Source organism: Sinohyriopsis cumingii, unplaced genomic scaffold, assembly GCF_028554795.1.
Source record: "Sinohyriopsis cumingii isolate HCF-2022 unplaced genomic scaffold, ASM2855479v2 utg002078l, whole genome shotgun sequence".
NCBI lineage: Eukaryota > Metazoa > Mollusca > Bivalvia > Unionida > Unionidae > Sinohyriopsis > Sinohyriopsis cumingii.
In genome coordinates this window covers 200,831-218,412 of record NW_028316125.1, presented here as the reverse complement: position 1 = coordinate 218,412, position 17,582 = coordinate 200,831, and the positions used below count along the sequence as shown (strand labels likewise).

The 17,582-nt window shown below is 36.6% G+C and overlaps 1 protein-coding gene across 1 annotated transcript in view; it reads left to right on the top strand.

The window, feature by feature from the left end:
- The window catches only part of LOC149771174 (NACHT, LRR and PYD domains-containing protein 3-like), a 72,665-nt gene extending 62,099 nt beyond the window's left edge, over positions 1 to 10,566 (top strand). The window contains exon 6 of the mRNA XM_089948772.1: positions 1,889 to 10,566. Within this exon, the coding sequence (XP_089804898.1) occupies positions 1,889 to 4,896 (3,008 nt within the window). The 3' untranslated portion in view covers positions 4,897 to 10,566. The remainder of the gene's footprint in view (positions 1 to 1,888) is intronic.
- Positions 10,567 to 17,582: the final 7,016 nt, after the last annotated feature.

Genomic DNA, 17,582 nt, shown 5'->3' with positions numbered 1-17,582 from the left:
AGATATATACATACAGATGAGATGATCTTGTATGTGTTGGAGCACGTTTCTTACTACTGAAACTATATTTCACATTAAATTGCATTAATATATTTAGTAAATAGGTTAATGTGTTTAAGATGTTGGAGGATTCTGATTATGTCAAAAGTGACTAAACAGCATCTTGGCATGTAGGTATTTCCTATTGTTTCAAATGATCATGGCTATTAATCTAATGTGGCCACCATTACTAGTATCTGTGACGCTGAGTGACATTTTTAATAACTTGTATCAGACTGGCAAAATTGGTAAAATCAAGATGATATATATTTTGGGTCATGTTTTTAGAATATTACAGAAATAAGTTTCGTGAACTGGTCAGCCGTTAAGTTATGCAAGCCTGGTGAACAAGATAGACCCACTTGGGCTCTTTGCCAGCTGACCTGGCCATAATGCCAGGTGAGCATATAGTATGGACCAGCTTTCATCGTGCATTGCCCATTGTCACTTCTGTTGTCTTTGATTTACTCTACATTCAGCTTGTCAAAAACAACTGGATTAATGTCAAACAAATTTGGCAAAGAATCTCTTAGCATGAAGGCCTTTGAACTTTATACAAATGATGCCAGCATAGAAATATAATGGCTGACATTGCTTAAAAATATCTCAGATGGAATAATAAAATGAAGAACAGCTTAAAATGGCTTCTAATAAAAATGCAGATATTTTCACCAAATTTGACAGAATGTAACTTTGCATAAAAAGGTTTAATTTCTAACAGTGCTGATCTTCTATCTAATATGGTGACCATCACTAAAAATAGTGCTTTGTTATGATGGTGGTCATAAACTAAGTAAGAAGCAAAACCAACAGATTTTGTAAAATTTGACAAATAATTTAATTATCAAAGTTATAAATTAAAATAAAAATATAAGATGAAAGTATTATGAATTGAATCCAAAATAATCCTAATAAGGTTGTATTTAAGTCCAAAAGAATTGTTACAAAAATATTCCAAACCCTTGAATGTATGTATCACAATGGCATCGTCTAGAATTCCTTTGATAAAGTCACAATAGTCCCAGAATAATGTTCTAGTCCAATGAGCACTTTGTAATTCCGTTGAATAATCATGACAGATGTCTCCACTAAAATTATCTAAACACAGCATCAAACATGTCTGTTGACTGATTTCAACATAAGAAATAAGAATCTGAAATAGGAATGAATGCAAAACAGGAATGAATCAGATTGCTCAGTTCTCTCCTTATATACACTTTGAAGAGTCTATTTTGACTATGTCACAACATAATCCACGTGACAGATCTTACTACACAATCTAATATTTTCAAAATGCCTATTCATGTGACCTAATCCATCCAATGGGAAATAATGTAATTGTTCTAAGAACCCACCTGACCGAAACCCTCCAATGCAAAATAACCCCAAACTAGTGAACATGTGATATTATTATTATTATTAATGGTCATAAACACCTATGTCAGCAACTATTTATAGATCCTACACAATCTAAATTCTTAATATCATAAAACAGAATTTTATACCCATGTACAAAAATTAAATGTGCAATATCTTGATTAAAGATGATCGTTACAATATATAATTATGAATAATAAGAACATATAATTTAGCTGCAATCATATCCAAAAGTTACTAATATATATATATATATATATATATATATATATATATATATATATATATATATATATATATATAAACATATGGTGATGTTGAGAATCACTTTCATGCTGTTGCTTTCATTTTAGCTTGGTTTATATGATACATGCTCTTATATTAGCATTACTTTTACACCAGTCAATTTTTACAGTATGAGCATTTTGGCAATTTAAAGCCTTAAGTCTTAGATCTTTAATTCTCTTTGCAGATATCAAAAAGCTGAGAGATGACCTGATTGCAGGATACCAAACATTGAGGTGTGTGCAGATTTCCCCAAAATTTGAAAAGATGAGATGTAATATTGATCACATTTATGTGGACTTAGTCATAGAGAAACAATACAAGACAAGTACACAGGGGGAAATAAGATCCATTAACAAGAAGGTCACACAGTTCAAAGAAATATTTTTTAATGAAACTGGAGTAAAGTTTAAGCGTGTATTTGTAAGAGGAAAAGGAGGGTTAGGGAAAACTACCTTTTGTAGGAAAGTACTTGATGCATGGTGCAGAGCACATGAAAGAAATGTTGCCCATAGTGGTCCTTTTCAGGATGAGGATGCTCTTGAGTCATTTCACCTCTTGTTTTACTTGAATCTTAGAGAAATTTCAAGTGAAGAAAATTTGTTTGAGGTCATACTTGCTCAGCTGCCTTTTGTTGAAGATCATGGAGAAAACATCTTGAAGACCTTTTTGAAAGATGAAGGGGATAAAGTGTTGTTTATTTTAGATGGCCTAGATGAGATGACTGTAAAAGCTGGATTTATTGATGGTGTTGTCACCCGTAGAATGTACCCAAATTGCTGTTTTCTGGTTTCTTCTAGGCCATGGAAAATATGTGAGTTGGAGCTGCAAGATAAGCTTGAAATAGACCTGTTAATGGATATTAAAGGCTTTAGTTGGGTTAATGCTCTGACATTTGCTCATAACATTTTCAAAAGCTGTTATGAAGATGAGAAAGCCATTACACAATTTGAAAAGGATGTAAGAGAAAATAAGTTAGCTAAACAGCTGATCCATGTGCCCATTCTACTTCTTTTTATGGCACATGTTTGGTATGATGAAAATGAAAGATCATTACCAAATAAGCTTCATGAGCTTTTTCTTAGGTTCCTCAACCTGAAGGTTGATCGATGGAACGAGAAGTACAAGAAAGATCCTGATCGAAGGAAAATGACATTTACACTAGGTAATGTTGAGTCTCAACTTCCTAGAAAAATATCTGAAATGTCTCTGGTTGTGAATTTTGGAGAAGGGTTTCTACTTTCACTTTGTAAAGTGGCTCACCACTTCCTGCTCAGCAGTCAAAAGGAAAACTCACTAGTTTTTGAAGAGACAAAATTGCTGAATGCCCTTGGAGATAGGGGAAAGGAAAAGCTGGATATTGCCCTTGATCTGGGTATATTGTCAGTGTCAGACCCCAAGTCATATCTTAAAAAAAAAATGAGTGTGAGTTTCCTACATAAAACAGTACAAGAGTTCTTCACAGCTGTGTACTTCATTCTCCGTCCAGACAAATTAAAAAAATTTATTTCCTCACTAGCAGACTTAAATGATGTACTTCAGAATGAAAATGTCATTGTATTCCTTGCGGGCCTGTCGCCTCAGCATTGTAACACAGTGCTAGAAAAAGTGAATGAATTGAACCAAGATAATTGGGAGATGTTGAGCAATGGAGAGGAACCAGAAATGTATAAAGTTAGATTGTATGGTGTTAGCGAACTTTACCTTAAATGTAAGGAAGAGGTCACCGGTCCAGGAGAAGATGTGCTGTTGAATATATCAGGTTTATTTCTAATGCAAAATAGATTTAACCTATCCTCCTGGAATCCAGCATTCATGCAAAATTTGATTCTAGAAGGGGATAACAAGGATTATCTTAACGTAGATTTGCAAGTACTGAGAGGACTGACATATCTCAGACTAAATGATGTAAACTGCGAACTGTATCTGCCAAAGTCAGATTCACTGTTGGTCCTAATTATGAAAAAAGTAACACTTTCTAGTGATTGTTGTCAGTTATTATGCGATGCACTGAGACTCAATACCAAGTTGAATACACTTGCTATTGATGATATGAATCTCCACAATGGTCAGTTAGATCTTTCTAATATGACAGAACTGTCAGCATTGGGTTTGTCAAGGGTAGTACTGTCTGTTAGTTGTTGCAGTGTATTAGGCACATCCTTGATGCACTGTACTAAGCTGCAGACGCTTCTTATAACCTTCACAGACCTTCATGACTGTCTGTTAAATCTGACGAACATGACAGAACTAACAGCCCTGGGTATGTTGAATGTAAAACTATCGAGTAGTTGCTGTGAAATGCTAGGCACAACCCTGGCATGCTGTACAAAGATGGAGCACCTTGAACTACACAGTACAAACCTCAACAACTGTCTGCTAGACCTGTCTGAAATGGAAAAACTAGTATTCCTGGATATGTGTCAGATACAGCTGTCCAGTCATTGTTGTGAAGAATTGGGCACAGCCCTGAAACACTGTACTGAGCTGGAGAGTCTTAATATACATGGCACAGATCTCCACAACTGTCTGTTAGATCTGTCTAATATGACAGAACTAACAGTCATAGGTAAGTGGTCAGAGGTAACACAGCCTACTTCTTCTTGTTTTGATATTGACAGGACCCTGTCACACTGTACTAAGCTGAATAAACTTAGTATACACAACAGAAATCACCACAATGTCTTGTTGGATATTTTTGAAATGAAGGATCAAACAGAGCTGGATTTATATAAAGCAACACTGACCAGTTGTCGTTGGGATGTAGGCAGGACCCTAAACCTCTGCACTAAATTGGAGAGGCTTAGCATACACAATACTGACTTCCTCAACTGTATTTTAGATTTTTCTAATATGATGGAGCTAACAGTTCTGTATATGTCAGAGGTAACACTGTCCACTGAATGTTGTGATACATTAGGTAATACACTGCCACACTGTACTAAGCTGAAGAGACTTGAGATACACAACACAGACCTCCACAACTGTAGATTACAACTTTCAAACATGACACAACTGTCACAAATTGAACTCAAAGAAATAATACTGTCAAACGCAGGCTGTCAAGTACTTGAACAATCACTTCATCTGGAGAATTTCCAGGAGTATACATTTGAAACGACACAAGTTAGCAATGACAAATTGAAGATAAATATGTTTGATCAAGATTATACACCACCTTCCTATTTCCTGTGAATAGTTGGTAACCAGTAGAGATTAATATTTATGGATTATAACAGTTTCCTGTTTGCCAATATTTGTTGGAATGCAAGAGATGACTTTCAGTCAAAGGTTACATTTTTTCCAGCAGCTCTTGTACTAAATGCACAAATGTCTACAAAAAGGAGATTTTAAGTCAGACCACCTAAAACTGGCTGACATGTATGAATGAAACCTGAACCACGCCTGAGTGCTAATATTTTCAACAGAGTAAGCAAGGGGCAGATTAATGGAGGTGGTTCAGAAGGGAGACTGATTTGAATCACCATTCTCAAATAAATATTGTAAACTTTTAAAACATTAAGGCTTGGTGCTGCTGTACTGGAGAGAGCCTAGTAAATACTTTCTCACCAAACCCAGGTATGAAGTTACACATTTTCTACTGTTCCTCCCAATTACAGATTTGGAACTACAGCCAAATTGTATTTAGTCATTACATATTACTCATAAATGCTTTTATTTTGTTCATAATGTCACTCATACCTTTCCTTACTTATTGCCATATCATAATTCAGACCTGCCAACCCTCACAATTTGGTGTGAATTTCATGACTCTCAATAGTGATTCTTGGATTCATGCCTCACGCAAAATAAATCATGGATTCCGCAATTTTTAATTGGCTTAAATCAGGAATAACATTTTATCCTGTTAAGTGCTAGTCACGATATCTGCAGTGGTCAGCACAATGGGGGAATTATTCAAGTGCCATGTCCTTCAACTGTGAAACTTTACAATGACCACATGAATGGAGTGGACATAGATTAAGTTTGAGCACAGCTCCCTACATACTGTACAAGCAGGAAGTGGTGGCAGTATCTGTTTTGGTTCATCATCAACTCTTAGTTGATCTTGTGACAAAGTTTGTTAAGTAGAATTTGAAACATTGCGAAATATCAATTGAAATGCACCCAGACATGTCAAGAGTAGACATTTATTGTGTCTGCCTTGTTTTTTTTGTCGAGATGTCATAGTCATATAATATTGAACCATCACCACTGGATGACGTATACAATGATAATTGCTGAAGACTGAAGACACATACATCCATGTGAAATTTAATTTTGTTGATGCAGGCTGGAATATAGGAACAGTGTATTCCCTAAGGGTGCAAGACTGAGAGTCAAATATCTCCTTGGTGTTAAAGTGAGGGTCAGACTGAGTAAAAGACAAACTTTGGTATCAAAACTGGGGGTCAAATTAAAAATGTGGAGGTCTCTGAAGTACAAATGAGGGTAAAGGTAAACACTCATATTTTTGGCAAGAATAAAAACTTCATTGTAGTTTTCAATGTTTTTGAAAGAACGAGTATATACTAATTTTGTTTTGTATTTTTATATGGCGTCTCCTGCGTCTAGCTCGACCGTTCTTAGATCAGAAGAGCTTATGTCTCTTGTCCATGTTTATCTATCCATTTTTATCATTACTAATCCTAAACTACTTGGAGGATTGCCATGTAACTTTGTACCATGGTCTAGTTTGACCTTAATAAATAATAATGTTGCTTTGATGTCCAATATGGCCACCATATTGGCCATCTTGAAAATATTATTATTGCTATTCATCTTGAATGGATAGTTTTGTTGACATAGGATTTTCACCAAGACTTCTTGAGATATCTAATTGGTCTCCAATGCAGATGGCACACATCTGACATCCATTATGGCCACCACAGCAGCCATCTTGAAAAGTCATAGTACTACTACTCTTGAATGAATTATCAGATAAACATATAAACATATGGTTTTCATTAAAAGGCTTTGTATGAGGTTTAATTGATCAAAATGGTGCTGATCCGCTGTATACTATAGCTGCCAAAGTGGCTTTCACCAAGCCTTCCTATGATGTCTAGTTGGCCCTAAATAAAAATGGTTCAGGCCTGACATAACTATGGCCAACATGGCAGTCATTTTGAAAATCTTGTCATTACATATCCACATGAACAAGAAAATCATATTAACATGGGGTTTTCTTCAAATGACTTCTTATTATGTTGGTCTCAAATGAAAATGGATCCAATCTGACAACCAATATTGAACTTTGTGTTATTGTTGTTGCTACTATGGAGGAATGGATTGTCATATCAATATGAGGTTTTAACTAGCTGATCAAACAAATTTGAATGACCTTTTGTCGAGATACATCTGCATGAAAATATGATTTATTTGACTCAGATTACTAGATGTCTTGGCTCTGTCTGACCTGGTACTGACCATCCAGAACAGTCCAGCATATTCAGACAAGGTACTTACTATTCACAGCAGTCTAGCATATTATGACCATGTGCTGGCCATCTTTAGATCAGTTGTCCAACCTTTAATGTTTGCTCTGCATGAACTTAAGATATTTGATCCCACATCATTCGCACAAGGTGTCATGAACAACAGTCATACACCAGCCATTTTAGCTTTCTGGACTAGATGGGCTATGTAATCATTAAGATATGTCCATGAATATTGATTCTGCCACCTATTGTCACAAAAAGTCTTGTGTACACAGCAGTCAGGTGCCTGTGCTATTTAGTTGGACTATATAATTGTGATGTGTCATGCACCAAACATGTGTGATATATTGCATTATAGTATACAAGGATCAGATTAATAGAGGATGTGGTAGAAGGAGGCTAATTGGATCTCCTCTGCTGTAAGTTGTATATTTTTCAGTCCAGAAGTCATTTATATAATATCAACCATTTTATACTTGAACCCTTGTGGATTATGATTTTGTGACAATGTTATGTTTCTTAAGTACACTTTGAACCAAAAGATATTTTTATTGAAATTTACCTAGACATATTTGAAGTGTAAACAGTATTTGCGTACCTTATTTATTTTTCTTTTTGAGAAGTCGCTGCCATCAAAAGTTGGATATCATTTCTGAATAGCTTTTTATGCTATTTCTATTTGTGAAAGATACTGCCTAAAATTTTCCTTGGATGAAACAGCATGGCTGGATGGTGTGTATCATGATAGTGGCCAGATACCATTACCTGCCATAACAATATGTTTCATGCTAAAACAAAGACGTTTTACTCCTAAACCCCATGACATGGTCACCTTTTGAAAAACACAGTATTTTGACATCTTTGAGAAAGAAAAAGAAAACACTTAAGTATATGCCTATGACATGTATAAATGGTAAACACCACTGATTGGAGCTGAAAAGATGTAAAACTATCCTTGGGGCACTTTAAACGGTGGCAATGAAAAGGCAAAGAATCAGGTATAAACCACCATTCCACAGATTACTTAATTTGTTTGGCTTTCAATAGCTAATATAATGTGTCAAGTCCTTTGAAGACTGGTGGGTGAGCCCATTGTGGTAATTTGCAAAGGTAAAGTTTATGAAGTGGAATAACTCATTGTAGGTAAATCAGAGAGATGCTAGATGCGTGTTGAAGAACAAAAGTTATTACATATTGCCTTGACTGGGAATATTTAAGCCATCTGTATTAAAGATTACTGAGAAGTTTGTGAACAGCAGCAATCATGTTTCTTTGAAGTTGAAATTTACTCCATATATAAAGGCAAAGCATGATTATTTCAGTTGTTGGAATTAGTGTTCAGGTGTGAGTTATTTTTAAAGACGATTCAGGAAACAATTAGCTATCATCTAAACCCAGCAAAAATATATTTCAGAACTTTTGTCTGACACAGTTTTACTTTGGGAAGCACAAAAGGGGGTTGAAGATATAAAAAACATCGACATACGTCATTTCCTGTATCTTTTGCAAAGGTAGCACTACCTGTATGTAATATAGTTGACATGATGAATTGAACATTAAAATTAGCTCTCTTTTATTATTATTTATTATCTTAGTATTTGTTAACTTAATCTTATTAAAATACTATTAAATGACCTACATTTTTCAGGATTCTTTTAATAGATACAACTGAAGGACAATAATTAGCACATGCTTACTGTATATAAAAGTTTGTAGCAGAATGAGAAAAGAGTTTTTGATCTGGTTGCTATAAAATTAAGGTAAATTGTATATTTATATCCAGTATATGAAAGTGGTTTTGGATATTGGCCTTTGTATGAGTACTAAAATAATTTTTTGTAATATGTAGTTTTAAAAGCATTTGAAAGATAAAATATGTAGATCTATTGTATATTTTTTTAAACATGATGACTGCATTATTTGACATCAGTGTGAAGATTCTGTTTGTACATTTTTGTTCATTGTGATAAGATTTATTCCTTCTACCTGAAATTATTTTACATTTACTTATTGTATTACGTGCTTTTAAATGGCGGCTAAATTGGTAGAGTTGGCAATCTAGATGAAATAACATTGCATTTGGCCAAGTAACAGTGTTGTACCAACACTAATTTCCAAAGATATTTCCATCAAAGTCGGTTCAGATAATTATCCCAGAACGAAATATGCAAGATTTGCTTATGTATGTACAGAATATTTTATTCCCAAAGAGATATATGTACATATATCTTGGATATTTGTTTTACAAGTGTATGTATATTTTTCACCAAGAAATAAATGTATACATATCTTCTGTATGGGATTTTACAAACTTGTATGTACATGTAATTTATAACACAGAAACTTTTGTTTGACATACATGTGGCTCTTACTCCTCAACATTAGGTTACTTAATACATTTTGGAAAGATGCTTTTTGTACATGGATCATTTTTGAAAGTCCTTTTCTCAGTTGATATGTCTACTGATTTTTTACATTGTCCCATATTGCATAATTACAATATTAGAGTAGGTAAATTTTTTATTTTTCTATAAGAATTGGTTTGAAACTTGGAATTAGCTGAATTATCAACTGGATGCTAGTGGGCATTGGTTTAGTATGAATAGTTTTGACCTTTTTTCAGTTCAGATGAATAATCTAGTAAACCAAGTCAATAATAGAATATTAGACAAAAGTTGAAATCAGACAAAAAGAAAAACATATATATATATATATATATATATATATATTGTGGGATTGTAGGTCACAGACAGGTATGTAATGACATACATACAGCTAACGGGTGTCTTAAAAGCCCTCAGTATGAAAATGGCACATAATTGTAAACTTGTTTGTGATTTGTAACAGATGAACTTTTATTTGATATTCATGTGACATGAACATCTCTTTCGTGTACACCAGTTTACATATGTGTTCAAATGTTCATACACAGTTATGTATATTTTCACAAGTATGTTACTATTATGATGTGAACTGGTTAGTACACATACACAAATTTTCCCCATATCAGAAGCAAGTGTAAAACCAAATTTGCACACATACACATACTGTCTCTGGACTAGTGCTAACAACTCACTGTATATAAAAGTTTATAGCAGAATGAGGAAAGAGTTTTTGATCTGGTTGCTATAAAGTTATGGCAAATTGTATATTTGTATAGAGTATATGAAAGTGGTTTTGTATATTGGCCTTTGTATTTGTCTGTGTGTGAGAGAAAGTTTGCAGTCATGAAAGATTGTATACACTATGTATAGTGTAATGAATCCATATACTGCTGTTGTTGTGTACACAAATCCATAATGCCTTTTTGTATGATAATTTCCAGCTCATTTGATATATTTGTTTGAGCATTTATCAACAATTGAGGATCGCAAGGGAGACTAGTTTTTGTATAAACTATCATAAAATAAAGACTTTATTATTATTATTATTATTATTATTGTTGGAGAGTAAGGACTCGAACATGAGGGCAGAGTTGAAGGGTTCATTTTCTCCTTATGGCACTAGTAAACATTTGCACATATAGCAGCAGGGAAGTTGAACAGACCAGAGTTTCCAGACCAAATAAAGCTTCCTATGCGAACTTTCTCTGTAGAAGCCTCAGAATTCAAAAATAACGCCTTCTACGGAAGCTAATTTTCATGCATTTCAGACCGGGTGCATCGGTTGGTCGCGCTGGTGTGTTAGTAAATATAGCACCCGAGACAGGAAAAATAAATGTCAGGGAATAAGTTTTGTTTTTTGTTGCAACGTGGGGCTGCTTTTTCATGAATAAATTTGATCAAGACCAATTCGATACCGACTGCGTGGATCGTGAAGATTTATCGTGATGAAACCATGCGGCGTTGCCTGAGCGCGGCTGAATAAATTTTTAAACTTATTTATATCCATGTCGCCGTTGCACCAGGTCTGATGAATATTTCTCAGCGTGTGCGTGTCCACGCCATTGAACACCGATAAAATATTGCAATTATCTCTAATCACCTTTGGAATTTGCGTATATCTCTGTGTCACGTAAATAACATCGGTGTTCTTGTGTCTGCCACGCGAGAATATCCTGGCCGGGTTGGTCTGCTTGTCCAGCATAACGTCATCGAAAACAACAAGATTATTAACATCGCCGTCCAAATTTTCCACGGATGGAGCTTCATTGATGTCTGTGATGAATTCGATTGTGCCTTCGTCGGTATTGTCGCTAAATTCTTTTAGCACTTGATAACAACGTTGATCGTCAACGGATGGTGCAACCAAGTACAATTTGTCCCATTTTAGCCATCGCATGATCAAATTCAGTAACAATTGCATCTTTCCAGATCCTGACGGGCCGATGATTATCATTCTAATCGAATTCGGTAATACCGCATGATGTTTTATTTGCTCGCGTCGCTTCGTGGCTGAAAAATCAATTATATTCATGTTAATAAAATACATGGATCTATATTGTGTTAAGTGCCGCACGCACACAGCTACAATAAATCCAACTGAAATCGTTACACGTAACAACAGGAACGCAATTGCAGGAGAATGTGAAGTTTGTAAGACGCGCAAGTTCAGATTCGTAAAAAAAAAACTAGAACCGGAGGAGACATTGACGCCTCCATGAAAAATCTACCTGGGCTGCCCTGGGCAAAATATCCCGGAGAGAAGCATATACCTGGATACAATTATTGTGGACCGGGAACAAGGCTCGATATCAGACTCGACGATAATAACCAACCAAAACAAGATGAAGATCCAGTAAACGAAATCGATAGAGCTTGTTACTACCACGACCTCGCATATCGCAGCGGAGATTTGCAACAAAGGCATCTCGCTGATATCAAGTTAATTCACGCATTAGACGCGATTCCTAATAAAAGTTTCAAAGAGAAATTAGCAACCTGGCTGGTAAAGGGCGCGATGAAAGGCAAATTAGTATTCGGTGCTGGTAAATAAATATGGAGCAGATATATTATTCTCCGCGAGGATTCTGGCGAGGAAAATCAGCGATCGCCAAACTCGCCAAGGCCGCTAAAGTAAAACAATCCGTCGCTGAATCGTGGTTATCGAAACAGGCAATTTGGCAAATATATCTTCCTCCGCCTAAGAAAATACCGTACGCGAGTTTCACCGTCAGTGTACCTAATGAGGTTCATCAGGCTGATCTAATGTTTCTTCCTCATGATACCGTTGACGGAGTCACGTACAAATATGTCCTGACAGTCGTTGATATCGCTAGCAGGTACAAAGAAGCCGAGCCATTATCGAATAAAACAGCAACGGAGATCGCTAAGGCGTTTAGCGAAATTTATTCCCGATCCCCGTTAACATGGCCGAATCTTCTCCAGGTTGATCCAGGTCGAGAATTCCTCGGCGCGGTTACTTCATTGATGAAAAAAAATAATGTGAAAATCCGACGCGGTATCGTAGGTGTTCATCGTAATCAAGCTATCGTTGAAAGATTCAATAAAACTCTCGCAGAAAGATTATTTGGATACCAGTACGCGCGCGAGTTTATTCAGGATAACCGATCTCACGATTGGGTATCAAGATTGCCTCATGTAATTAACGCACTAAATAACGAAATAACTCGAACAATAGCAATGAAACCCGCAATTGCAATTACAAAATCGAATATACCTTTGAAGCGAGATTCCACAATTCAGCCTGTACTAGGTAGCGTCACAGTCAGATATTTGTATAAAGAGGGCGAGGCCGAAGGAGGCAGAAAAAGAGCAACCGATCCAACCTGGAGCGTTACAACACATAAAATATCAGCCGTAACAAGATCGTCAGGAAGACCAGCGATTTATATCCTAGATTCACTGGCGCCTCAACGCGGATTTACCAAGGAAGAATTACAAATAGTACCAGAAGATACTCAATTACCGCCAGCGTCACTGATGTAGTTTACTCGAATTCGTCCTAGTTGAGATAATTTTCTTACTCTCGACACGGCCAAATACACTAGATTTGACCAAGATATTCTGTCATCGACGATCCAAACTTGTCCATCTACGGTCAATCCCTGTGATGAATGTATCGTTGTTGCGTAGCCTAATTTCCACGGTGATTTTTCTGCATTTATCGCGTCATTAACGAGATTAATATCAACAAAGATAATATCATTTAGGACCAAAATCTTTTCCTTTCCACATGGCAAAATAATATTAATATTTTGTTTTCTAGTATTAGCGGGCCTATAGCACAATGGTACCTGCAGCGTTGGAAATTTTTCGCAATGCAGTTTGAATAACATTTCCTGAATAATATCACGAATAATTTTTCTACTAGCAACGATCAGATGATCGGGACGCCACAACTTTAGAAAATCGTTCATCGGAGTCTCGTCGATTATTCTTCTCATTACGTCACACTGAATCTTATTCGGTTGTAGTCGAATTAATTTTTTGAATTCGGTCAACAAAATATCCGTCGATCTATAATCAGCATCGATTTCCTCGTAATAGTCAACGAAGTTTCTGAGCCATTCGTGAGGCGATTCGCCATCAATAGGATCAGGTTGGCCATGATCCCCGCACATTATTACGGCGGTATTTTTCCCTTCCAACCAAGTCAAGATCGATTTTAAAATATCTAAATTTACTGTACAAATTTCATCGAATATTATAATCTTGTTGATATATTTATTGCCCATGCGTGCCGAGTCCCATGATCCTCCGCTGTACTTGAAATAACTGTGATACGTGCACGAATTAACGCCACGCTGCTTTATTTCTCGCGCTAATCTGTGTGTCGGAGTCAATACAATCATATCGGAGTTCGTAAATAAATTTATTACTCGCGTTGTTTTACCGCTACCGCCAGGTCCATTTAGGTAAACGAATTTGCTGCGTGAAATTGGGTCAAACGCAGATGCGGCTGCCGAAGATTCCAAAATCGAAGATTTTTCAAATCTACCTCGATGAAATTCATCGCGATCTTCAACATCGGCGTCTTCGCAATAATCTAGAATATCCTCGTTTTTTATCCTCCAAGTTCCCCAGGAGCTACCATCGGTGATTAAATTTTCCAACCTATCTTGGTATTTTTTATCGATATAGAACGAATCCGTCGCGACCCTTACGGCGATATCAGAAAATTTATTTATCATCGACAGCAAATTTATACTAACATAAGCGAGCATCGATGATCGTAGATGTGTATATTGCGCTGATTCTCCGTCAAGGTAACTAATCACGGTACCTAACTTTGCTCCATCAATAATAATATTCTCTCTGTTACAAAATATTCCTCGTGATACCGTATCGGCGATTATAAAATCCATCTCCGCATCGTTGATAAACAACCTAGCGTGTCGATGTTTGTGATCAACGGATCCACCTTGAGTAAATTTGCCGATTATTTTTCTTCCTATATCTTTCGCGTTGTCACAGTCCGTCGGCAACCACACATTTGTTTGTTTTCTGTAGGATATAATCGCCTCGCTCACCGTCAACGACACTAACATCGACGAATCCAGCATATATCTCAATAACACCGTAGGGACCCAACGACGCCGGGACAAATGCCTACCGAACCAAATGTAGCAAATTTTATGTAAATTTTTAGCAAACTCGAACGACGTTACACAAGCGAATCCGGTCATGATAAAATCAGGTAACGGTCCGTTAATCGCTACTCTTGTCATCTCGCTGGTAGGATGGCCGAATTTAGCAAAATAATCTGCACAATCGCCATATCCAAGGAAACTTCCAGGATAACACGCGCTCATGTCAACGGAGATCATATCTTCGAAATCGTACTTGGTATTCCACAATCCGCCATGGCCGTATTCGATACAACTAAGTTGAATATCAGCGAGAAATTCGTTCCTCGTAGGCTTCCATGAGTTTTTCTCCCTAGCGGCGTGAGCAGCCACAGACGGAACTGTAAAGCAATTCGTTAGTAACTGATCGGGATTCGACGAATATTTTACCGCAAGTTTTTTCATTGACTCGTGTAATATTTCATCCCTGTAAATATCACCGCACGGCAAAATAAACTGATCGTATCTTTCTTCACTCGAGAATAACCATATCGATATTGGATCGGATGCACTTAATTTTTTGATAAATCTGAACATGGCATCGGAATTATTATTCTCAACATTTACAGGATAAAATTTGACAATACGATCTCGTGGAAATATCATTACCGATTGCGACCACGCGTGGGAATTGTGATCGACAATCTCGATTGGTGCTCCTCGGGATCTATACGGTGATGAGTATAATATTTCTCCCGATAACGTTTTCACCGTAATTGGAAATTTAAGTTTTTTACTCAACGCAGCTACATCGTCCACAGATGCACCATCTGCGACAGTCTTCGCCCATGTGTTAATTTTATCTAGCCTTAATTGTGTTAAACCAGATCCACGTCGAGCGTTTTTCATGTGCTCGATAACACGCTCGGCCACGCAATTTATCATCGGTGATTCTTTCATCGCGGGTAGATTTTTCACATCCGGATTATTATTTAGCCGATAAATTCCATAAACAACTGCGCTGGCTGGATAAGATCTAGCATAATAAGGACCATCGATCCCCAGTAACAATCCAGGCTTAGAATTTTTATCAAGAACAACGTTTTTCTTACCGCCACGCACTGGATCTCGTTTATCACGAATAATCCAAGTATCGTCGGGCATTTGTGCGATAAATTTTATCCCAAAGATAAATCGCTCTTTTTTGTGTTCGGTTTTTATGTGCTCGATTATTTTCTTAGCTCGTTCCAGATTCATCGTATCATCAACAGAGTTCGTTTTCCAGGTCGACCAAGTGTGAACCGCTCCATCGTCGAAGAATTCTTTTTTCGCTCGGTCAACTTCAGGTATAATATATTCTGCCTCATCAAGATCAAATGCATCCATGATTATATTTTAGACATATGTTTAAATTATAATGAATCAATGCAAGTGGATACTAATCGGCTCAACAAAATTCTGTGACAAATCCTGCAGAGGCGATTATTGCGGCGCTCATATACATGCGATTCGGCGTGGCAGTAAAGGACCACAACGATGTTTAGTTTGTCAAGTTGGCACGCGAGGAAAAACTCGATTGTGTTTGTCTTGTGGAGGGAAAAATTATCGAGAATTGCGGCGATATTACGAAAAAAGATCCTCGTCGGTGATAACCTGCGAAGAAGATTATATTAATCGATTCAAAGCAAATAACGATTTAGACATATAGATTATCATATATGAATCCAAAATCAGCGATTCCAGAATAGTAGTGAAAGGGGTCACTTTACGGACAATGGGAATTAGCATTACAGGGACCCCTGGGTCACTTTACGGACAATGGAAATTTAACATGGCGAAAAATCGTGGGTCAATTTACGGACAAGGGGAATTTAACATGGGAATAAATCGTGGGTCACTCTACGGACAAGGGGAATTTAACATGGGGAATAGAGTTTGGGGTTGTTTAGGGACAAGGGGAATTTAACATGGGATTTTTTTTTTTAAATTTAAAGATTTAAAAAAAGGGGTAGGCAATTCAAAGGCTATCTCTTTTCGAGATATATGGCTGGCCCTGAAAAGGGCCTTTGGGTTTTCTTCTTCTTCTAATTTCTTCTTTTCCTCCACCAACTTCTTATTTTATCTCCAACACTCTTTCTCTTCTTTTTTTTCTCCTTTTCTTCCTCCTCTTCTTCTTTCTTCCTCTTCTCATTTTCCTCTTCTTTTTCAATTTTTTCGTTCCATGTTCTTATTCTTATCTTTTCCTCTTCATCCTCCTTCTCCTCCTTTATTTCCTTCATCACACCACTAATCTTGTCCTTTGCTTTTCTTAAATTGTTAATTTCCATCTTTACACGATGGGGACTATAGGAATAATGGTCTTCAACGAGTCTTATTAGCATCTGTTCCATTATTCCTAAGTTGTCTAAAACGTCTTGCAAGGTTTGTATTTTGTCCATTTGGTTTGACGCCATCTTCTTTTTATTCTTTGCAGAATGGTTTGAACGACGAACACTGTGGGTTCTTATACGAAAAGCGCGTACGTGAAGGAAAACATCCCCCTAATAACATAAATTTGATCTTACCTAGATCATGACTAACATCGCGCGTACGTGAAGGAAAACATCCCCCTACTTTCTCATTTCATATAATATAACCCTAACTATACTCTCTACATACGCTAAGAACCAATAAAGAAACCCATAATCTACTATTCACGCAAACTTACTTTATTAGTTACTAACACAAACACACAATCACATACACTTCCACTATTAATAAAGAGTTAGTGTTTATTTTCACACTACTCTACCTACACACATTGGCTAATCGATCGTTATTTCTTTTCTTGAGTATTGGGTAGCCCTGAAAAGGGCTGTTTTTTAACTTCAGAGGCCCTGGTTAATGGTGGCACCTTCCGGGTCTGGCACCACAGACACAACGTCTACTCCAATCATTAGTCCAATTCACATGACTTGTTTGAAGAGCAGACG